General features: G+C 36.9%; 2 protein-coding genes across 7 annotated transcripts; both read right to left on the bottom strand.

Moving 5' to 3' along the window:
- Positions 1-246: 246 nt before the first annotated feature.
- Positions 247-5,221, bottom strand: LOC127261377 (heterogeneous nuclear ribonucleoprotein Q). Of its 4 annotated transcripts, none has more exons than XM_051289712.1 (9): positions 5,059-5,221; positions 3,387-3,839; positions 3,190-3,306; positions 2,931-3,071; positions 2,660-2,839; positions 1,315-1,519; positions 884-1,062; positions 718-806; positions 247-639 (listed from the first exon to the last, which is right to left on the bottom strand). In XM_051289712.1, the coding sequence occupies exons 2-9, from the start codon at positions 3,768-3,770 to the stop codon at positions 504-506; spliced, it is 1,431 nt and encodes a 476-aa protein (XP_051145669.1). In that variant the 5' UTR covers positions 3,771-3,839; positions 5,059-5,221; the 3' UTR covers positions 247-503. The 4 variants fall into 4 exon arrangements, with proteins under 4 accessions (XP_051145669.1, XP_051145693.1, XP_051145686.1 ...); XM_051289736.1 differs by having other exon boundaries at positions 718-803; XM_051289729.1 differs by having other exon boundaries at positions 3,387-3,864; positions 5,059-5,211.
- A 1,125-nt stretch (positions 5,222-6,346) lies between these two features.
- Positions 6,347-20,821, bottom strand: LOC127260850 (uncharacterized). Of its 3 annotated transcripts, none has more exons than XM_051288824.1 (16): positions 20,256-20,816; positions 17,293-19,893; positions 15,970-16,402; positions 15,478-15,706; positions 14,773-14,937; positions 13,620-13,892; positions 13,273-13,518; positions 11,861-12,247; positions 10,429-11,775; positions 10,287-10,343; positions 9,493-9,918; positions 8,102-8,325; positions 7,696-7,829; positions 7,235-7,492; positions 6,980-7,158; positions 6,347-6,895 (listed from the first exon to the last, which is right to left on the bottom strand). In XM_051288824.1, exons 1-16 carry the CDS (start codon positions 20,656-20,658, stop codon positions 6,788-6,790), a joined length of 7,470 nt encoding a protein of 2,489 aa, XP_051144781.1. In that variant the 5' UTR covers positions 20,659-20,816; the 3' UTR covers positions 6,347-6,787. The 3 variants fall into 3 exon arrangements, 2 of the variants coding, with proteins under 2 accessions (XP_051144781.1, XP_051144791.1); XM_051288834.1 differs by having other exon boundaries at positions 17,293-19,873; positions 20,256-20,397; XR_007840816.1 differs by lacking the exons at positions 6,347-6,895; positions 6,980-7,158 and having other exon boundaries at positions 7,353-7,492; positions 7,570-7,829; positions 20,256-20,821.
- Positions 20,822-23,621: the final 2,800 nt, after the last annotated feature.

Here is a 23,621-nt window from a genome sequence, read left to right as displayed (position 1 = left end):
GGGCACAGCCTAATCAACACATCAACCCCTCTCCCAAAATGATATTCTTCTACATCCAAAAACAAATGTTTTTTTTTTCAGGATTCAATCTTCCTTCCCAAACAAACTGAATGCAAAAATCATGCTTATACCATCCCAGCACAATTCAGCACCATGAATGAACAATGATATATGGCTCTGAGAAAGATGATACAGGTGAAAGAAAGAAAAACCACTGCAGCAGAATAGCTCATGCATCCCCAAATATAATAAAAGCAAGCTGGCATTCCCATTTTAATCTTTGCACTTCTATCCCCAAGAAACAAAACCACCAAACAAATGTTAAAAGTAAAGTGAAAATTCAGCAACTGCTGCGGACTCTAATGCTCGAATATACCATTTGCACTCTCTTTATGCCCAATGTTGTGTTGTACTGATTGATTAAACATCAAATATCTCTCAGGTTATGCTGATCCGCTACAGCTGCTATCCACATATAGAAGAAACTCACTTTCCTACCACTACTAGTAAGGGCGGTATCGTCTGTTACGGTTAGTATCATCATTACTACTGCTTGTCCCTCCGCGGGCTTGTGGTCCACCGGCAACATTATTCCTCCTTGGTCTTACAGGTGATGGCATCTGTACACCAGGCTGCTGGCTGCAAAAAAAGAATGGTAATTAGGTGGTCAACCACATCAACTGTTCCTTGTTAGTCGTGCAGCAAATCGGAACTTACAGCACATAGCCAATTCGACCATCTGGTAGAACCATTGGCACCATCTGCATTCCTGCTGGCATTGGTCCCCTTCCGTAAATCATAGGCTGCTGAAATGGTCAGACAGACGACTCTCAGTGGAACGTATCCAAAAGAAACCATAAAAGAAACATGTTACAGCAAGTACCTGCTGAAACCCCGCAGCGGCGCTATAACCAGCAGCTATTGGTGGATAAGGATTCATGGGTATGCCAGCATAACCTGGATGAGGAATATAATTTGGAATTGGTGACGCGGCATGAGAATTTGCTGCATCAAATTTCTTCTCTGTCTGAGGTTTTGCCAGCACAACTTCTATCGCCTGACCTGCATTTTACATGAGATAATATGATTCATAAACCAAACAATTCACGCCACTGCAAGCAGAGCTACGATAACATAGAAAGTTTATAGTTCATTAGTTTCTTTTGATAATATCCAAGAACCCCAATTTACTGGTATATTATTACAGCATGGCACAAAGTTAACCTGTGTTGCAATACTTATAAATATTTATTAACAATAAAAACTGGAAAACTGGAACAAGTTAACGCTGGACAAGAAGTATGTGGAATTTACCATTTAACTCATATTTCTCTGACTCTTTGACAGCTTTTAATGCACTTGACCGTTCTGCGTAGTGAACAAACCCAAAATCTCTTTTCCCACCACTTTTAGCTGGAGGCATAACAACCTTTGTCACTTCCCCGTGACGCTGAAAGAGTTCCTTTAATTGTTCGGTAGATGTATTTTCAGGTATATTCTTGACATAAAGTGCCTTGACCTGAATAACATAAAATGGACATCCAGTAACATAAGCACCAAACAACCAAAAACCTTATTTTCTACCACTAACAACTTCACAAACATTACAAAATGGATAAGCCATATAAGTACACCAAAGCGGAATTATCACAGGATATCAACCAATACTAATCCAGCAAAAAGACTTGTCCTAAATGTCTTTAAGTGTAATTGTGCCAAATGATGAATAACTTAGATGTGTATAAGTGCAAATCATACTAACAGAGTATTAATTTCATTACTAATTGTAATAGCTGTAAGCCTATTAACAAATTAATTTTATGATTCTGATTTATTACCGCGGTATACTACAGTTATATTTACAATGCATATAACCACAGATGATGAATGACAAGTGCATAAATTGATAGATAGCAATGCAAATAAAAACAGTTACTGAAAAAAAGGGTTACAGAAATTGAGAGGAAAAAATGGATTTCAAATTTTGCATGGAGGATTGCATAAAGGATAATAGAATTCACAAAAAGTTCCAATAAGGATCTCCACAAAAAGTTAATAAGCTGTCCATCAAGAGAAGAAGAAAAAAGGAATAATTCTATGTGGAAAAAAACATAGTGCAAAAACCACCCCAAGTTACTGGAATGTTAAATGCTGCAGGGAAATTTGTCTTAGAATTTAGAAGCATTAGCAATGTGCATACACATAAGAATATTCATTTTACACGTAACCAACTTTTGCCACTTAACCCACTAAATACACACCATCTGATCCCAAATTTAACACCACCTTAAATTTGATGCGTACACTGAGCAACATCAAGCATCAATAAGAAGATAAAAATGCAAATTTAATATAGTTCGGATGATTCAAATCACTAATGAGGAACCATAAAGTTAATGTAGAATGAAAACCAAGTAAAAATATTGCTATTTCTAGCATGTTTCTACTTACACATGACAGTCAAAACAAATTATCAACGGTTCATAATTATTGCCACACATTCTACATTAATGAAAATCAGATTCCTTGATATATTCCTGATATAAATCAGTCCACCCAACGGCTGATCCTACAATTAGATCTCAAAAAAATCCCCAAGAATCATAGCACCTCAATACATATTAATATTATACAGAGCATTTCAATGATATTATTACACCTGAGAAGCAGCAGCAGAATGATCAGATGTTATCTTGGGATCAGCCCATGTTACAGTTGGAGAGTTGCCATCAAGCTTGAAGCTTGCTGAGGACATTTGTTGCCTAGAATAATCTGCACATGCATGGTTGTAATATTCCACAAATGCAAAACCACGATTACGGGATGGGTTCTGTGGATCCTGTAGTTGAAGGGCAATAAAGTAGATTAAATATACAATTTAACTCGTCATATTTACACATATTTAGAAATTAATAAAGAAAGCAAGACACCTTGATCAGTTCAATTAGTTCAGCACCAGGACCAGTAGCTTCAATGATTTTATTGAACTCATCATCAGTCCAACTCTTAGGTACATTTCCAATGAACAATCTGTATTTCGACTCTGATAGTGAGCACCGCAGTGTCCTTCCCTGCAGCCAAAAACAACCAACATATCAACAAATTTCAGCCAATCAGCAGGACAACAGAAATAAAATATCTCCAGAACACTGGCATTATGGAAAATTTCTGACAAGAGTAGCCAATCACCTTAAATTCTTTGTTATGCAACTCTTCAATTGCCTTTTGAGCCATATCTTTTTCTTGGAAGGCTACAAAAGCAAAGCCCTTACCTTCACCAGTATCCCTGTTTTTCATTATCCGCACCTGCATTATATGACTTATCTATGAGTAGAAAGTCAAAAAGTGCCTGTATTTAAGCTTATTTCTATTTAATTATGGCCAACCTCAAAAACTTCACCAAATGGTTCGCAGAGTTCCCTTAAATCTTCCTCTGAAACATCCCGAGGTAGTCCACCTATGAAAACTTCCGAACCATGTGGAGGAAGGCCAAGAAGCTCATCACGTTTTTTTCTCTCAACTTCATCAATAGGCGAAGGGTTTTCTTCATCCTCGATGTCCCCAATGCGGTTATCATTTATCTCAGTCCCTGGAGATTGATCTTTTCCACTATCTTCGCTTCTTACATCATCATAGCGCTCTTCAACATTTCCTTCAACCCCTTCTCCAGATCCTTCATCTTCCATGGGTTCTTCAACATCATCCTCGTCTTCAATATAATTGTCATCATCCAGCTCCACATGGTCCTCAATTTCATTGTTCTCTGCCATGATTGTCTTATGTTTCCAGTCTTGTGATACAAGAAATCACCGTTTCAGCCTTGCTTCCAACAACAGAATCTGCATGCTTACATTGTTATAACAACTGCAGGCAAAACAGAAAACCATCCACGGACTGAATGGGTGCAGGCTATATAGGTATTTACCTAGGAAGAATTTAAACAAAAAGGGTTATTGGTTCTCAAATACAATATATAGTAGGATTATAGGATATGGGCACTTTGCTTCCGGTTTCTTGGGTGTTATGTGGTAATCTTCAAGTATTTGGGAATGTTGTATATTGTCATGAACCAAGGAATACATAGAAGAGAATTTAATACTCAATTCCAAGACAAAACCACCCAAACTTGTGCATTGGAAGAGGACAAGCTACTTAAAGCCAAAGCCGAATGAGTATTGTGGGTAACTGTTGATTCACCAGAAGAGCTAAGTGTCATGGGATTTCATATACACTTGAAACCGGAAAGCAGCTGACACTTGCCCATGGACAAACTTCAAGATCAAGTAGTTGTGTGGCCAAAAACAACAAGAAAGTCGTCCATAACCCAAATATAAGAAAGGCAAACAAATTATCGGAAAATTGTTTGTAAGGAAGTAAAGCACAAAAGTTGTTCCTGGTATAGGGAAGGGATATAGAGACACATAACATTTTTGGAGTAAGTGGCAGCCATTCCCGGTAGCATGCTAAATTAATAGGAATCAACATACGTTTCAGCAAATTTAGGTAAAAGATAAAAAGATCGCCCATCCTAATTCAGCTCCAACCAACAAGATGTTATCCCGTAAAAAACTACAATCCCATCCTCAAAGACCAACAAAGAATTAATAGTAGTAATAATAATATAAGGAGAAGAAAATTAAATAAATAGAACCGTCGTCTACCTTGAAGTATTAATCCTTAAATCAGACAGACCCCACCCCCTAAAAACCTTGAAAAGGAATCCAAATAAAGGCCCTCGATCCGGAAATCGTAGTGGAGTTGATAGCAAAGGCGCGCAAGCCCCCAACCCCCCAAACCCGAAACAAGAGGAAAAACAAAAAAACCAATCAATCGCATCATGGAGCTAACAAGGAAGGGCCTTTGGGGCTCTATTTCAAAACTGATTCACGGGCAAAATCAGAAAAAATAGAGGCGAGACTGCGAGTGAGTTGTGTATGTATATATGTATGTATGTATGTATATGTATGAATTGTGTGCGTGTGATTGATTGATTGATTGATGTAGTTAACAGAAGTAGAGGGAAGGAGGAGATTTTCAGTAGTAAGACTTTTTGCATACCAAGAATTTCTTTTTATCGATTCTCCTTTATCAGACTGTCTGGGTGGAGGAGGAGGAGGAGGAGCATGAGATGTGATGAGAAGATCTAATCCGTAAGAAATGAGAAAGGCGTTGCTTTTAACCCCAACCCCAACCCCATCGCTGTATGTATGTATGTATGTATGTATTCATTACACGGTTCCAGACTTGTAACCCTAACCCGCCCTCGGTAATTCTACTATTCCTATAATAATTTTATTTAGGATATTTCTGTCAATTTATCTCTGCCAACCATTCCTTCTAATGACTTTCCAAATTATACATTCAATTTTACAGAATATGTAGAGGATGATTCTATTTTTCGATAATTTAATAATAACTCCTTTTTTGTTGACGGGCACTTATTAGTTATTCATTATATTATATGTTAAGATTCGCTGAATAAAGAGCAAAGAAAAGTTGAACAATAAAATAATGAATAGTACAAGCTTCAAATCTTTCATTTTTCTTTACCATTTCATGCTTTCAATTGATATGCCGAATACCATTCAGAATTGAATCATTAATTATTGAACAAGCATTCCATTCCATGAAAGGGTCCTCCTATCCTAGATGTAGTAGGAGAATGTACCACCTTAATAGGTTCTTAGAGTTCTTCCATTGGAACAACTAGTAAAGGATCAATAGGTCCTATCCATTTTGGAGGAAAGGGGATCAGAAGCACTCCCAATAGGTCCTATCTGTCTTCGTTTGCCAACCAAAAGGGCATCAGAAGCACTCCCAATGAAAACCTCAAAGAAGATGGAATAATTCCTCCAAGAAGCGCCATTCATTCGAGAGCAACATTTGCATTCAAAAGAATCAAGATTTCAAGTGGCAGCGGCTGTTGTGACTCAATATTAATATATATTGTTGGAGGCTCCCGTTTGCGAATATATAAATTGATGACGGTGGGTGGGACAGTCGTTCTGCATCCGACGTATATTATCGAAAACACCTATTTGTTTAAATATTATGGGATTGTTTCTGTGCCTTAAATAATTCAACGTGTTAGGAGGAAAGAATGAACGTGTAAATTGCAAACCAATAGGAGCAAGTTTGAATACTACAATGCATAATTTAATTTATTATTATTATTATTTTGGTTCCTCCTAATATATTGTATTTTGCAACAAGTAATTTAAAATAAAATACAATTACAATTGTTCGATTAATAATTTGTTTTCTCTGTATATATTAAATGAATAGTGTTACTACAGAATTTAAAACACCACATACATAAAGTCATAAACACAACAAATATGAAGCAAAACTGATAAGTGAACCAATCATCATTGCAATTGGCACAGTATATTTTCATGTAAGGTCCTGTCGGTATGTTTGTGTCTCTATACTCACTATTGTCCCATGTTGACATTTCTGCCCCCGTGACACTATAATACAGATACACATACCACACAGTTACTTTCAGCCTGATCCAATTCCTTCCTTACCATTGGAGAGAAAGAAAGAAAAGAAAGGCACAGTAGCTGGGGCATATATATATATATATATACATACATACCACTGGCAATCGAAATCGACCTTAATGGGAAGGAAGGGAAGGAGACGGCATCATTTATCTGTCGGTTTGTCTGTCCATGATCGATGGCATCATTTATCTGTCGGTCTGTCTGTCTGTCTGTCCATGATCGATCTCCTCTTCCTTTGCTACCTCCCTATTCCATCTAAATTCATCATTGGTTTCTCGTCAGCGAGGCACAGGAGCAAAATCTTGAAACCTCACAAACTTGACCAGACCATCTCCACCGCATGTTAGGAAACCATGAGACACTGCTTGAATGTCCGTAACTGCAGACTGCAATGCAAAACAACACCATTAATTCTTGAGATTACTTCCATTTGAATGCAAATGGATGGGCAGTACATAAAATTTCATTACCCTGACAACCCCTCCAAATCCACGAGAACTAGGCTGAAAGAAGGTGTGCCTTTCGTGCAATTTTGGCCAGTGGAATACTAGCTTGGCCCTCTTTGCATCCCAAAGTTTAACATCGCCATCCTTGCTCCCGGTCAAGAAAAAACTTGTATTTGGGATTGTACAGATCTTGGTCACACAACCTTCATGCAGATGTTAGTATGCAAGTCAGTTCAAATTCTTGATAGTATTTGAACTATACAGTGTCCATCACCATACCTGAGTGAGCCTTTGGAATGTACCAAAGCATTCCATTTCTATTTTGGTCCCCAGTTTTGCTTCGCATATCTACAGAAGATGGAGCATGCATATGTTGCTCTCCAGTATCCAAGTGCTTGTGTTTCTTTGTTCTTCCAGTTGCTATGTACCGAAAATCGTGCAATCCAACATCTCCCCCTTTCCCACCAGTTAGAATAAGTGGAGAAATGGAACCACTTCCTATGTCATTGTCAAAAACAGCAAGGGATCGAGCACCGCCTGGAAGATTACAAATGACATTATAAGTTAATAAGTTGCCCAATTGATTCAGATTAAAACTATGCAATTTTACTTGCCTCAGACAGGCAAAAAATGTCACCGCCAGATAAGAATCAATTTACACAATCTCCTGTCGAGGGTTTAGACTTCCTTTGGGATCACATGCATCTAGAGATCACAGGAACATGGTAAATAAAACAAACCTTCATGACACATTATAGAGGCTTTAGACGTGGCTGGAGGAGCAAGTGTGTCCCACACAACAACATTTACTCCACTGGAACTGTACCCAGCAGCAGCAACAATTGATCCACTTGCTGTAACGTAAGTCACATCCCTATGACAATACAATTTCAAAAAGTTATAATTGAATTCAAGGGATCAAACCCTGAAACGATGATTAAAAATAATACCGTTAATGATTAGTTCTCAGATAAAGTGCAACAACGCCCCAACAATAAAAACACAGTAAAATCGAACTGTGTAGCTAACACATTAACATGTAAGAATTTCAACAATGTTGCAGATCTTTAGAAATCTCAAGGATTCTCAATTTTAGATAATTATAGTTCAAATTACTGTAGTTTAATTAAATGGGATGAGACATACGCTGTATGATTATTGAAGCAGGCAGAAGATTCCGAAGGACAAACATTACTCCTTCCACCAACTTCAAGCTGCCATGTGCATACAGTGCCATCCAATGCACCAGTCACAAACCGATGTCCAAAGTGGTCAAATCGCAAAGCAGAAACAGAAGCAAGGGCATAAGGAGGGGGGACATTGGCAGCTGGAAGTACTCCATATGTTGCAGTAGCTCTGTCCTTGCCAAACTGTCAAAATTTAAACTTATTAGGCACTGATTTATGTAAGAAAAACTAACTGCATATCTTGAATTAAAGTAAATGGAATGTGTGCCCATTCAGTCCATAGCCGCAATGGTTTCTCAATTAACAAGTTGACATCATCAAATATTTCCTCTTTAAACCGTCTTAGCTCAACAAGATGCGGGGACAAGGACCAAAGTCCACCAACCAGTCGATGCTACTAACAAGTAATTTTAAAAATAACGGTGCATTCAAAGTTATGAGAGGATAACACTAATATAGCTTTGTATGTATATCATAATCTCAAATTGACAGGTTCTACCATAACCAAACTTTGTATGGAATATAGAAGCAATGAGGGATATATACACAGCAGCATAAAGCTAAAATCACCAATTACTTAGATGTATCCTCGAGAAACAATGGGAAATTAAAAAGTTCATATAGTGTTAAAGCATGTGGAAAATAATTGACAAATAATTGAACTATATTTTGTGAAACACATGGTAGCAAAAAGATTGATCTGACAATCTTTTCGATCAGCTATCATGATGAGGAAAACAAAAATGAGAATGTTAAAGGAATGTGTAGACATAGGGTTGTTAAGTAATGAAAACAAGATAATAAGTGTAAAATGGTTGTTAAGTGGATAGATATCAATATGTCCAATACATGTAGAAATAAGATTCTTTGATTCATAATAAAAGAGGAAAGACAATACCTAGAAATTACTCAGAAAAAATAGTATCTGAAGTAGTATATGTCTTGGCAAAACACAAAGTTGTATTCATTGCCAACTCCCAGAGTAGGTAAAGGTTAAAATAAGCATGATTAGACCAGAGAAAAGAAAAGGTAGGCCGACGAATGCATAAGTTAACTTTGGGAAAATATAAGTTTAAGAAAACAAATTGATTCAATAACAACTAATGTAAGATCTTAGCAGGGTTAGGAGTTAGGACACCAACTGTACAGCAGTGGCTTGGTGTCATTCAATGCATGCAAACATACTGGAGTTTAATAGTCAAAAGATTCAAAAGAGTCATGGTTCTATTGTTTAAACATGACAATTCAGCAAGGACATACCTGAGCCCTGAATGCTAGAATAATCATAAGCAGTCTAAAACAGGATTGCAGATAAATACATGATGATTACGGTACATTAGATATATATACCTCCCATAGGTATACATGAGTGTTGCTAGAACCAACCAAGAAGAAAGACCTCGATGGATGAGATGCAAATGCCATTGTCTTGATGTTGTCCACCGTTGCTGGTGGATCAACGTACTCATCGAATCCTTCCTGGATCCCCCATCCAAGGTTGGATGCTCCCACACCAGCATAACCAGATATCCCAAAGGCTCCACCTTTCAAATCCCTGCCTTGTCTAACCAAAGCACTGGCACCAATCGTAGCTCCACCTAATCCAAGGTGTGCACCCTCCTTACTCCCCAAGCCAACACCAGGAGAAACATAAGTAGGTACTGGAATGGACTCGGACCCTGCCCACCCATTATGGGGCCAGTCAGCTTCTTCCCAGATATATTCTGACTTATCTCCATGAAGAGCCCCATCTTCCCAGTTAAAAAATATTATCCCCTGAATTGAAACAGTAGCATATTCATGAATAAACAACAGTCAAGGAACCAAATTCCAACCTAAGGTGAAAACATGTATAATGTAGTTGAAATGATCTATTAAATAATATTACAAGGCACAAGCACAGGTGTAGACAATATCAGGATGATACTTTCAACATCATTTTTCAATCTAAACTAGTTTGCTCCCTTTTGCGTCAAGCAACATCCTTACTGTTCCAATAAGCAACGAAATGTCAAAATAGCACAATTATAGAAGATTAAGAAATAAAGTAAGGAACTAGGAAACCCTACACAAAGTCGTGAGGTTTGACTATGCAGATTCCAAAGTAAAATGCAACACAACTATATCATGGAGAAGGTTCTGACCTTTCTATTGCTAGCCAGGGCACCTTGGCATTGATCAATGGAGTTTATGCACAAAGCCTACTCCAAAATAATGAGGGTGAGAAAACACAGACTCATGTATAATCATAGTATCTTAATACCAGAGTAATAGTAAAAATGATACCTCAATAAGTTCCCCATTTCTCTTATAAATATCTTTAGGATTTTGAAAAGGCATAATCCTCCTTGAATCATGTGAATCTTTGTCACCAGAACCTTTGAAGGGATGATCATCAGGGGATAGGCATGCTAATGGCGAACCACTTGAATGGTTAGGACTGCCAACTCTATCTTCTTTATCACAAATCTCCTCAGATTCAAACTCTCTTGTGATATTTATATATGCATCACCCCAACCACTAGATAATTTTTCTTTATAATAAGGTAACCAATTATGGTATTCTTGCAGAAGAGCTTCATGGATTACTTTTGGATCATTACAAAAATGCCATAATTCTTCAAAATCAACAAACCTTCTTCCATTTGAAATTTCACTTAACTGATACTCATTTGCAGCTCCAAGCCTAGACAGACCATCTTCAGAATCAAATAAGTTGAGTTGGCTTGATTCCTTTGTAACATGAAGTAGGAATGCTGCAAATTGCTTTGAACAGTAAGAGGATACACCAATGCATGCAAACTTTAAATTATCAGTTAAAATGCCTGAAACTGAGACACATTGCATCCTTAAATTATTGCTGTTACAATCTGATGGAGAAAGGGAAGGTGAAGGGAGACTTTCACCAAGTTCTTCAGACAGTGCACTGAGCTGATGATGTAGGAATTCAGACATATGCATCCATAAAGAAGCAGTCATAATATGCCAGATCTTGTCAACTGGAACCTCCTCACTGTGTTGTTCATTTTTTCCATTGTTTCCAACATACACTCCTAAATCATAACCAGACAAATCATGTGTGAGCAATTTCACAATCTCAGTAGAAAGTGTTTTTAGCTCTGTCATCTTGATCTCATGCTGAGATCTCCCTTTAATGAATGTGACAAGGATAGGTCTAACAGTTTCGAGAACAGCCTTGAAATTCTTTTGAAGCCACGCTGAAGCAAAAAGTATCTTGAATTCAAACAAATCCAGGAAAGAGGAGAGTAACATATAAAATTCTTCTGAATTGAATCTGAGAAACAGCGGCAGCATGGCTCTTAAGTGCCAAAACGACCATACTATGCCTTGATTGGAAAATCCCCAGGCAGAAAGCCAGAAAAACTTGCCATCAGCAGAAAGCCTATTACTAGCAAACAATGTGGAGGAATAGCAATTTTTACAAGCTTCAGCAACATATTTCACAAATAAGCTGGAAACTTCTTCTGTAGCTTTCAAGAGGAGATTGGATGAAGAGAAAATCAAATTCTGAGTTCCATTACACATTCCTTGTGGAAGAAACTCTCTGAGACAGTCTTGCAATATAGAATGTCCAACAATCGTAAGACCGTTACAATGCAAATATAGCAGGATCTGCATGTAGAAGAACAAGTGAGATCATATGGTCTTGCACAGAAAAGTGAGATTGCAGAAAAATGAAATCATCTATAATAATTACCATACTAAGTAGATGGTAAGGAACCAGTGAAAATTTCTGCTGAAAATAGGCAATAGTTGCAGTCAATTCATCTTGAAATTCCTTTAGCAAGTTTTGATATCCCTGACAGTCAATTACACTGTTAACAAACTCTTCAGAAAAGGGTTTGTCGATGTTTGCACAACTTGGATGCTCTCTTAACACATTTGACATGTATTGCATAGCCAAATGTAACTTAAAATGAGATATAAAATGGCTATCATCATCCTTTATCCAGTTTGAGGAACTTTTATCTGGAGATGGCTTCACAATATCAAAAATACTGCATGTTGGGCTGTGCATCTGAATCCCATGGGTAGAGCCACCAAAGAGATTAGATGATGAGGAAAGGCACTCCAGAGCTTCAAGCTTACAGAAGAACAAAACATACATTAATCTCTGTCAAAGTGGATAATATAAAACAATGGAGGATCTTGATAAATCCCCTCAACAAGCATAGTTTACATTAGACAAGTCGATGGATGGTCAGAGCTCTAGTGTTAAAAAATATGTCAAGCCTATCATGGCAGACACCACAAGGAATCAGTTAACTGAGGCCAAGGTTTTAATTATCAATTTTGGAAGGTGTGTTGATTCACAAAAATAAATATTAAAATATGATGCAAGTTTCAGTTTTTTAAGAAATTATGAAATATATAGGTGGTCAATGATAACAGCAGCAGCCAGCCCCTAAGACCCTACCCTATACTGATATGACCAATATTTAAGTCATTGTATAGAAGAAGGTATACATAAATAATGAAAGGAGTTTTATGTATGGCAACCATAATGATTTCAAGTTTTAAATCTAAAATATGGAAGTGGTCTTTTTACCCTAAAAAATCATAAAGTTGGAAGCCAAAGAGTCCATCTGATCTAGAAAAAAAAAAAAAAAAAGTTAACCACTGATGGCAGACATTTCGGTGTGTAAAACACAGCCTGCCCCTGCTGCAAGACCACTGCCACACAGTGGGGGGAACAGACGACAGCCACACTGCTGGCACGATAGTGCTACTATAGGATAATATTAGCAACTATGATGAATATATATATATATATATATTAGCTTTAAAATATTCACTTGGAATTTAAGATATCGCATAGGCACAATTTGAACTAAAAAAAAACCTAAAAAGACTATGTGAAGATAGAAGGCTCAAATAGTAATAATCCGTAGTTTAAATGAACAGCTTCCATATAAGTATAAATTACTTAAACTATTATTATAAATTTTGTTAGATGAAACTATTTATATGCATTAAGCATCTCATAGAATAGGCAATGCTACAAGCATACAAATATGACAGACAAACAGCATTTTATGCCACCAAACAACTTCAAGTCTAAAATGCAAACAATGACCAACTAGAATGTGAAAAGACAGAGTGACTTACATGCAAGCCACATTTGCTAAGGGAAGTGAAACTCATCAAAGCTGCCAACCGACATAAAATGGTAGCATTAAATTCCCCAATAGCATTTTTCATGCTATTCTTCAAAGCCAACATAAAGCAATGTTGACCAACACTCGGATCTAGAAAAGAAACATGAGAGGATGAAAGAAGTGAAATATTATCCTCAGATCCCATTTCACCACCAAGCATTCTCATGAATGATACAGAATAGTTCCCTAATTCCCACTGTACAAAAACAAAAGTGAATGAGCTATTAACATGAAAAAATGCAACCTTTATTGGACGTATAAATGGATTCATGAGATAAATATGTTGCATCTCCATACCTCCAGAAAACTTGCCATCCAAATGTCACCTTTTGATACTGCAGATGGGAGGAGAGACTTTGAAATAAGATGGCGCTCAAGGGGGGCTCTATGCCCCTCCAAGAGACGACAAATTACAAGAGCAAGTTGCTCATCTCCAAGGTTTTTAGCACAAACTGTGACAGCAGAAGATGCATCTCCTCCAAGCAAAAAGAAAGCTATTGCAAGCTCTAGTTGATGTTTCCCCAGAAGTACATAAGCATTTTTAAGAGCAGCTTCCTTATTTCTATCATCCTGGGAAGATAGAATTGAGAATGTTGATTCACTATAAAATAGTAACTAGGAGGATGCAATATTACATCCCCAAAATCACTTTTTGGCACCATCAATGATAAAAATTGACGCTCACAAAACTAAGCTAATGGTTTGCAATGAGTACAAGATTACATGGTAAAAAAACAAGATTCAGCTAGATAATTACAAAAACAATCATTTCAAGCCCCGTTCAAGATTAAACATTTTATACATTTGAAAAATCAGAAGAAAATTAAACTAATAATGAGATATAAAACATAAATGAACCAGAAGAGCGGGTGGTGGGAGGTAGAACAGACAGAAGAATAAAAGTATACATATGCATGAACAAAGAGAGGACACAAATAGAATTATCTAGATAACACTGGCCTATGCATGTCAAAAAGTTTGTTTATGGGATTTTGATAGTGATAAGAATTAAGAACAATACAACGTCATGTCATATACAGTTGTGGCAATTTCATGAAAACAAGGAAAGCAACTATATAGAGATCAGATTCTGTTAATAAAATGGTAGAGGGGGAAATGGAGTTTCATAAAAGAATTGTGTTCCTTTCTACAGCTCTATGTAGCAATCATCTTTCTCCTCTGTCATTACATTTTTAGACCAAAAACTCGGGGCTTTCTAGTCCTTTTTTATTTTTTGTCACTCTATCATTTCTCCATGCTCATCGAATTACTTGCACGCACAAAGTATAGAGCAAGCTTAATTCACAAACAAAAGAACAATACTAGAAGCAGATCAAACATAAAGGTATACAGCATACTCTACAATTTTCTGTTACAATCAAACAAGAAGCATGGATTCAAGCAATCAATATTAGTTTCCAATAAAATATTGAACCTCAAAAATAAGTACCTGGAAGTTTCTAGACAGAAATCCCGCCAATGGTTTATCTTTATCATCTTTGCTCATTTTAAACAAGCCAGACAAAACTTGAACCCTATTCAATGCTATGTAAAGCAGTGCACAGGCCTTTGGATCTTTATTTTTCATGTACCTTTGTCTAGCTAATCGTTCCATCTGATCCAAAAGAACAAATAATTCATACAAAAGATTAGGACTTATTTACAACTATCATCAAGGACATAAAACTTATATAATAGTAAGAAGTTTCTGAAAAAACCCACATATATGGAATGACATAGTTACATAAGCTCAATCCACAAAGGTGGCAACAAATCGTATCATGTCGCTAACTGCAGCCACATCCATAAATGTATGACTTGAGCAGGCCACAAGGCCCGTGCATCTCAGGTCACTGTACCTCGTTCCCGCAGTAGGGAACACTACCATGAGCATGCAACCATATATCTTTCTCATTAATTCTATAGTTAAGTTTGAATGTAAATTCCTCACGCAACTCATATTAACATCTAAAATGAGTATGTTACCATAGCAATTGACAAAAATAAATAAATAATAAAACTAAAAATAAAAATTAAAAACAGTTAAAACAAAACCAAATTCAATTATTCTTGTGCATCATTTGTTCAAGTTAACAAGCATAGCAACCACAATAGCTAAAAGCGGCTCTAAGTTTTAGTATAGCTTCCAAAGTACCTTAGCCCGTAGCTGAGATACATTTGAATACCAAAATCCCACACCTATGCTACGCATTTCGTCCCAAGTTGGCTCCGTAGGTAGTAAGGAATCAAACAAATTATCATGACAATCTGAATGAAAAGCCCACCCAATCAGCTCTGAAGAAACAACAATCTCTTCCACTTGTGGCAACCTATTAAATCTTCGGGCATAATATAGTTGCTGAAACCTAACTGCAACCCAAAATCTTAGAACAAAAATGTTGCCAAGTTAATATAAGCATGTACATAGTGGAAACAAAAACCAAAGAGCAAGAACATCAATATATTGTAGATAGGTGGGAGAAAATAAAAGAAAATAAATCCATATGCCTAAATGCTGGGTCTTGTATTTCTTTAATATCTGTACAATTTTGACTCCCATGTATCATGAATAATGGTTTGGAGAGTTAGAATGTAACTATATCAGATGACTAAAAACTAGGATGCAAATAAATAAGTTCAAATGTACCTTCTACCAGGTTCATCAAGGCTTCCGTATGCACATTTCGAATGATGACTACTAACTTCTCGTAGAAGATCAATTAGGGCAATAGCCTGTAACTTTTCAACTTCAGTTATATATGTATATTTATACAATCTCTCAAGTGCTTCAATGAAATTGTCAAATTCAGATTGTGGTGAAGAAGATAGAGAAGTACTCAGAGCACCATAACCACCAAATGAAGTATATTCTGCCTTCCCTGTTTGAAATGGTGAAATGCTCCACTGAAATGATTTTTCACCGGAACTGGATGGAAGCATCCCTTCAAAATAATTTGACAGTGGAACAGGGAAAATTATATTCCTTGGCATTTTAGCACCATATCCTAGTTTCGAAAAATTTTTGGACCCAATGTGCTTAACAAGATGGTGCAGTACTATAAGTGAACGTTTCCAGTTACCTACATAAACACAATTTGGTAGAGGATAAAAATGGATGAAGGACTGAAAATCAATAATTTAATGAAAAGATATATAAAGGTTCCATAACAAGAATGCACATTGGAGAAAGCTAAACCATTCCGTATTTTCATTCTAATAATTAAACTGAGTCTTAAAGAGTTGTGATGCTTCTGTGGTAACAAATACAATATAGAAAATAAAGAATCGATATTAGGGCAAACCAACATCAAGAGGATCAGTTATGCAGCACTTCAAGCTACACGTTTCAGAGGGTACTAAAGGCACACAGAGTAGCACATCTTAAGCAACAGATGTAAAAGGTTCCCCCCCCAAAAAAAAACAGGAATAAGAGAGCTGTTAATTCCCTCAAACTATCATATTAAAGCTTGGATCTGTGCCATTAGCCATTTAAACAAAATGATCAAGTTGACCAAGCATTAATTGTAAAAGTATAAATATCTACCTAGGTACCAGTAAGTATGGGCCTCACGAAAATATTTACAAGGACCACAATCATATATCCAGCTTTATAACATTGATACACCTTATATCAGTTACAATTACATCTTTTAATTAGCAAACTTCCTTCTATTGTAGAATGCAAAAAAAGGTAGAGTTGAAACCAGTATCCCAAATATTGAGTGTTGGCATCTATTATTGTCAGAATTACATCTTTTAATTAGCAAACTTCCTTCTATTGTTCAAAGTTGTTAAAGTGCAATGTACAATTTTCTCATAGTTGAACAGCAATTGTACAATTTTTGCATAGTTGAACAGCAATTGTACAATTTTTGCATAGTTGAACATAAGCGCAAGGCAATAAAGTGGAAAAAGAAATGTCTACTCTGTAAACATAGAAATATCATTACCCCTTCTACACCCAAATTACCTGTATACAAATTAATCAAGAGGACCTCAGGGTGAAATAGAGGCAGAGATCCACCTATGACTTCTGCTATTACTGACATGCTCCAGAAACATAACCCGGTACCTCTCTTGTAGTTTGATGGAGAACTTTCAACATTTATAATCGATTCCAAACCGCATGTACCTTTCATCTTTGCAGTCGACTGTGAATGATATAGTCCTCCAACCATTTGTATTTGTGATTGTTTAGGATCAGCAAATATTGTAGAGTGTGCATGTTTATTTGAGCCAGTATATTCAGATAATGATAAAAAGTGACTAAAATGGCGAAAATACTCATCATGAACCACCACAGCAGTGCCCTTAGGTCCCCAAAGGAAGTCATAAATGGCAGGCAAAGCACCACTGACTGCAATACAAACCCAAGAATTTCCTTCCAAAGGTTTCTCACATTTCAGAATGTATTGGCCACCATGCCGTCTCCGGACATATATATGCAACTCATTTCGTAGAGATACCCCAAGTAATAGCTGACCATTTCCCAACCTAAGCCATTTTACTGCAACAATCTCTCCATCAAAATATAGTTTATCATCTAGCATGAAACTGCCAGCACTCTGGATGTACATGCATTCCCATATGGAAAGGATACTAGTATGATTTGGTCTACTTGTTTTGGAAACAGTAGCAATATTTAGGCAACAAGCACTAGGAGATATTTCCAAGATAGGGGTATCTGCAGAAGTAAGCACACCAACAAGACACCAATTCGTATCCAATGTCTGGGACTGATATGGCATGCTTCTCCACAGTTTTAAAGTGCCATTACTGCAACCAGTTACAATATGATATACATAGCCACAGGGGCCCATTTCATCATAACTCAGCTTTTGCTCTACAGTCCAAGTCCATTCACTGGGGCAAACAACAGCAAAACTTGTAACTTTGTCATCATTGTGTGGTGCAGGAAAATCCGATGAAGAAGGATCAATTGTGACAAAGTATTTCTTATCAGAAACTTCAAACTCAAAGTTTTGCAAATGCTCAGAACAAAAGCTTCCTTGTAACTCACTACAATGAATTGTGATTTCCCATGATAAGGCCCTAAAATCATCCATCCAGATAGAAAAAAGAAGAAATTTACTATGAACAAGTTTCCCGTTGCAGATAGATGGCAGTGGAATTGAGCAGATAGTACTTGGACTTTGTTCATGATGTCCACTATTGAAAGGAATAGAAAATAACTTTTGAATGTGGATTTTTTCATCATCGCTGTCCAAAGCGTAGACTACAAAGCAATCAACTCCACCTGCATATCCCATTAGAAGAACTTGATCCCTGCCTAGCAGTGTTGGAGCCCAGCACATGCATGTGTACTTTGCAGAATTATCGAAAAAAGATTTTCCTCGAAATTTCCAGGATGGACTTGATACCGGTAGGCCTATATGGCTATTGAAGAACGTTGAAAGTGACCAGAAAAGAAGCATGCCATTTCCATCTAAAGAGGCAGCAAGTTCAACTTCAAAAGAAAAAGGATGAATTGCCAATTGAATAACTTTTCCAGTGTGACCCTCAACTTCTAATAACCTTCTGGCACACTTTGTTGAAGGATTTTCAGAATTAGTGTCATTTGTGGAATTCCTTTCAAAGTTAGTTGATGCTTGAGAATACAAATGAATCCAGGCAAAAGAATTATTAGGCAACAAGTGAACCAAAGAGCAATCAACAGGTGGTCCAGAATCTTGAGTCCTCATCATCAAAATTTTATGAATAAGCAATTGAGTAGACTCCATTTCAAAACTGGCTAACTGGTGTTCCTTCCATAAGGTAACCCTTGGAAACCGCACAGGAGCAAAATCATCAAGACAGTGAACAGCCCAAAATATTGCTACATTTTTAGGACCAAAGCCAATTAACCACTCACATCGACCAGCAGTATCATTTCGAAGATCATCAGAACATGAAAGGTAGCAATTTTTTCCACCAAGAAAGGCCACACCTTCAACTTCTGTTGACCAATGAACAAAAAAATCAAAGCCTAACAAGCCATCTACAATTTGATTTACCTCAATGACAGCAATAACACAAAAAGATAACTCCGCAGCTTTGTGGTCATTACCATCCTTTCCAGCTCTTCTAATCCTCCCATCATCAATTTCACCCCACAATCTAACAGCTCCATCAAGGCAGCAAGTTAACAAGACGGGCCTGAATGCATGCCTGATATGTCTACTGGATAGTTTTCCTGTTGATGGTCTCCATTGAATCATACTAACAGGCATTGGATGGTGCAGTTCAGCAAGTGGGTATGGGGATTGTCCATCACCTTGACAGACAAGAACACATTTTATTGCCTCATTTGACGGAGATGATGAACCCCCAAGTTTCAGTTTACTCTGTGCTGCTGTAGCCGAAAACCCATTTACAGACCATGTGGTAGAGACAAGCACTTGAGTAACTTTTGGCTTGAATGACCAAGCTAGTTCCCATGATTTATCCCTTCTCCTCCACATCACCACCTCATTGCCTCCAGAAACTATCCCATCTCCAGAACCTGTCCATTTCATAGCCTCCACCTTCATGGATTGTACAAGCACCGCAGTCTGGCTCCAACAAAAAGAACCTGAATCTCAGTAAATAAGTTCATATTTGATTTCAAGAACAAGGAGACACAGAAACAGAGAGGAGAGAGACATTAAGTTTGAAGGTTTGCAAATATGAAGAGTTTTAATTATTGACAACTAAGCTTGTAGTGGATGGATATTTTTCTCAAAATGCAGAGGAAAAGGCACATTATGGATGAAGAAATTACATAGAAAGATTGATTCACCAGCCTCCAACCATATCGAACTTATCAAGCTTCAGCATCATGTCATGTAAGTAGTGTGTGTGAAATTTTCACATGCTCGAGCATATTTGTTTACAGTTGTATCGGACATTCAAGAAAGTCTGAAAGTTCCAAAGTATAATCAACGACAAACTTACCGCTCCACTTCTCTTCTTCAGTGTAGCTTAATAACACAATACGATCACCCAATGCCACAGCGAGTTCTCCGACGGAAGGCGTGAGGGGAGACCAAGAAACCGCCGAGACGCATTCGGCAGCGGCCTCTGTCGACAGCTCTATCACTTGTCGATAAATAGGGCCAATTTTTGTTTCGGCCTCCAATAGAGGATTTGGAAAGTGAGAGATTACAAGGAGAGAGGAGGCGCCGTAAGCGATCCATGAGTGGCCGACAAAGTCCAGTAGAAAATCAGCCGGCGGCTCGGATCCAGAAATGGGTCGGGACGGAGCGGGCGGAATGGTCTCGTAATTGAGTAAGCTTAACGGGAAGCGGGACGCAATATCCGGTGTTGGCGGCGGCGAATCGGACAGGGCCTCTCTCATCGTCGGAGGAGGAAAAGGCCTCTCGTAAGATTTGTTCGAGAGAGAGACAGCCTGCCTGCTTGCGTAGTCTATTTGGAGCTCTCAAGCAGCAGGGTCTTTCTTGAAATCGCAAACACGATTGATTACACGACAGCGAGCACGCTTTCACATCTGGGGAAGAAAGAATAAAGACACAACAGAGAACATTGGTGGATGGATCCATTGAGGAAAAAGAAAACGAAAATAAAATTTATGAGATGATCTCATTAGACCGTACGTATAGTATAATAAAGTGTAAAGGTAACATAATAATCGAGATTAATTTCATAAATTGAACCATGCACAAGCACATCTAAACATGACTTGTGTGATTCAATGCCAACTTAACTTATACTACAATACTATACTCTTCTTGTCAATAAAATAAAAGGTGTATGGGATAAGACTTCAGCTATTAATGACTTTTATCCCCTTTGTTTGTTTGTTTATTGGAAGAGCACAACAAAAGATTGCCCATGCAAATATAAAAGGTCAATCCAACAAAACATGAATGAATGAATGTAGGATAATAGTTAAAAGATTGCCCAGCTATACATACATAATCAATTTTACTTCTCGAAAGACACAAACCTGTATGATAATAGTATACTGTTACTGCGTATATCCAATATTTTTATTTACAATGGTTAAAATATCCAATATTTTTTATTTATTATATAAAATTTAATTGTGTTAGTAGTATATATGAAGTCCGCCTATCTAATAATTATTTGTCTATCATACACATGACCTTAAAGATGAATATGAGCCAATAACTTCATAATGTTTGTTTCTATAAAATATAATACCATATATCTACATAATATAAACACCTCATTATTAGAAATTAAAGTTCACCTAACTTTTAAAACAAAGTGAAAGAAGATCTTGAATTATATCTATTTTATTATAGTATTTCTTGATAATAGAAAGTTATATTAATTAAAATCTGCGCAACAATGTTCAGTTCAATATTCAATACAAAGGTCATTCATGTACTTATAAGTAAATGATAGTTTTTAGTTGTTGGTAAATTTGGACAAAAGATATATATATATATATATATATGTATATTTAATTTTCTGCATATATGGATTAAATATATATATATATATGTATGTTAATTTCAATGATCATGGCGAATTTGGTTAAAATATATTTGGGGTTCTTGATCCATTTTCCGTTCCTATTTCCGTTCCAATTCCATGCAATATCATATTCTATCTCATTAACACGCCTTGTGATCCTATCCACACACACACACACACACATGGGAATATCCCTCCAAGTGTGAGTTGTTCCTTTTCATGTGCCTTAATTAATTCTCACCACCAATTCCCTCCTCCCTTAATTAAGTAGCTTCTTCTTTGCTTTGCTTTGCTTGTAATTAACTTAGCTTTCATTTATTATTATTCTTTCTCCAATAAAAAATTAAACAAAGCTGTAGTTGCATTGCATGCTAATGGTAATGGTATAGGTAGAAGAAATAAGAATATAAGATAGAAGGAACTTGGTCGATATCGGATATTATTAATTTAAAAAACACAAAAGGGGGGAAATGAGAGGAGGGAATGAGAGGGAGAGGGAGAGGGAGAGGGAGAGGGATGGCAATGGCGGGTGCGGCGGCGGCGGCATGATGATGATGATGATGGGGTGCGAGAGGCTGGACAGGGTGGCGAGCCGGGTGGGTGCCACCGTAGCCGCGGCCTTCTTCACCTCGCTCGAGCGCTGTGCCTGCATCAACATCTCCACCACAGACGACGACATTGACATTATTAATTACAGCTACAACGCAGACGAAGAGGCCGTCGATCGCCCCCTCATGCTCACCAAATTCTCATCTCTAACCGCTCATCATTCTCATTCTAATTCTAATTCTAATTCCCGTTATTGGCCGGCACCTACGGCACACTAACAAATTAAGAAAAAAAGAAGAAGAAGAAGAAGAAATAGTCATTATTATTATGAATAGATAGATCCATTGTCCATATATACGATTGTTAGGATAGGATATGTAGCTAGCTAGGTTATGTGTTGTACATATATATATATATTTATTGTTAGAAAATTTGTTTGATTAGATTTATGTTTAGTATTAATTCATTTAATTTGTTGGAGCATGCATGTATATAATATCTAGTTTGCATTGATCGACTTGTGTCCAATAATTATTACTAGACTAGCTAGTTAGGTTGATTTCATTCCCAACGTAACTACCTACCTAAGCTAGTTTAGGCATGCATTTTCAGCCTTTAATTATCTCAAAAGACATGCAATCTCAGCCTGATATGATATCCAACAGTCATGGATATATTAATTATATATAATTAATGCATGCATATCTTCGGTAGTATGTGTGTGTATTGACTTTGGTTGTCCTTGGGCTTATTTACAGACCAAGCATCATCCCCTTATATATGGCCCCTATCTATCATTGTAATATCTCATTCCGGTCCTGTCAAATCTAGCTATTACAATAGATTTCTTCATAATTCAAATCCAATATGTTAGTGTTTATAATGGACCCTTTAATTTTTAAATTTTTGGAATCTCCTCCCTGCTTTTATATTTTATCAAAACAATCATTGCAATGCAAGCTAATATTGTATCAAATAATATGTCAACAGGTATTAGGTAATTATGGCATACATACATATATATATTATAATGACAGAGACTTGCATGTTTAACGGCAGTTACGCTGTAGCTCTTATCCTATATATATATATATATATACATACATTACTGAAGAAATGAACATGCAAGACATCATACAAACTAATAAGCAATTATTTATAAATAAATAAATATATCAAGCTGTTGTTTATTTATTTTAATAATTGTTGTGCATAATTGTTTTTGAAATTATTCTAACTGCCCCATTTGCGTGAACACGGACAGAAATACCTACGACGCTCCGCATGGAAGATCAATTGTTCTAAGAT

The sequence above is a fragment of the Andrographis paniculata genome, unplaced genomic scaffold, assembly GCF_009805555.1.
Source record: "Andrographis paniculata isolate CXL003 unplaced genomic scaffold, ASM980555v1 Contig15END, whole genome shotgun sequence".
NCBI lineage: Eukaryota > Viridiplantae > Streptophyta > Magnoliopsida > Lamiales > Acanthaceae > Andrographis > Andrographis paniculata.
Note: the sequence above shows the minus strand (reverse complement) of the source record. Positions and strands in the feature narration are given on the sequence as shown.

What these genes read in the sequence shown, in the direction of transcription:
- LOC127261377 (XM_051289712.1), bottom strand. Translation starts at nt 3,770, where the DNA reads ATGGCAGAGAACAATGAAATTGAGGACCATGTGGAGCTGGATGATGAC. An exon ending in CATTTGGTGAAGTTTTTGAG is followed by an intron (nt 3,307 to 3,386) that starts GTTGGCCATAAT and finishes CATATAATGCAG; the next exon opens with GTGCGGATAATGAAAAACAG. An exon ending in GGTCGAATTGGCTATGTGCT is followed by an intron (nt 640 to 717) that starts GTAAGTTCCGAT and finishes CTTTTTTTGCAG; the next exon opens with CCAGCAGCCTGGTGTACAGA.
- LOC127260850 (XM_051288824.1), bottom strand. Translation starts at nt 20,658, where the DNA reads ATGAGAGAGGCCCTGTCCGATTCGCCGCCGCCAACACCGGATATTGCG. An exon ending in TTCTGTCTAGAAACTTCCAG is followed by an intron (nt 13,893 to 14,772) that starts GTACTTATTTTT and finishes CTATCTTCCCAG; the next exon opens with GATGATAGAAATAAGGAAGC. An exon ending in TTAGCAAATGTGGCTTGCAT is followed by an intron (nt 12,248 to 13,272) that starts GTAAGTCACTCT and finishes TTCTTCTGTAAG; the next exon opens with CTTGAAGCTCTGGAGTGCCT.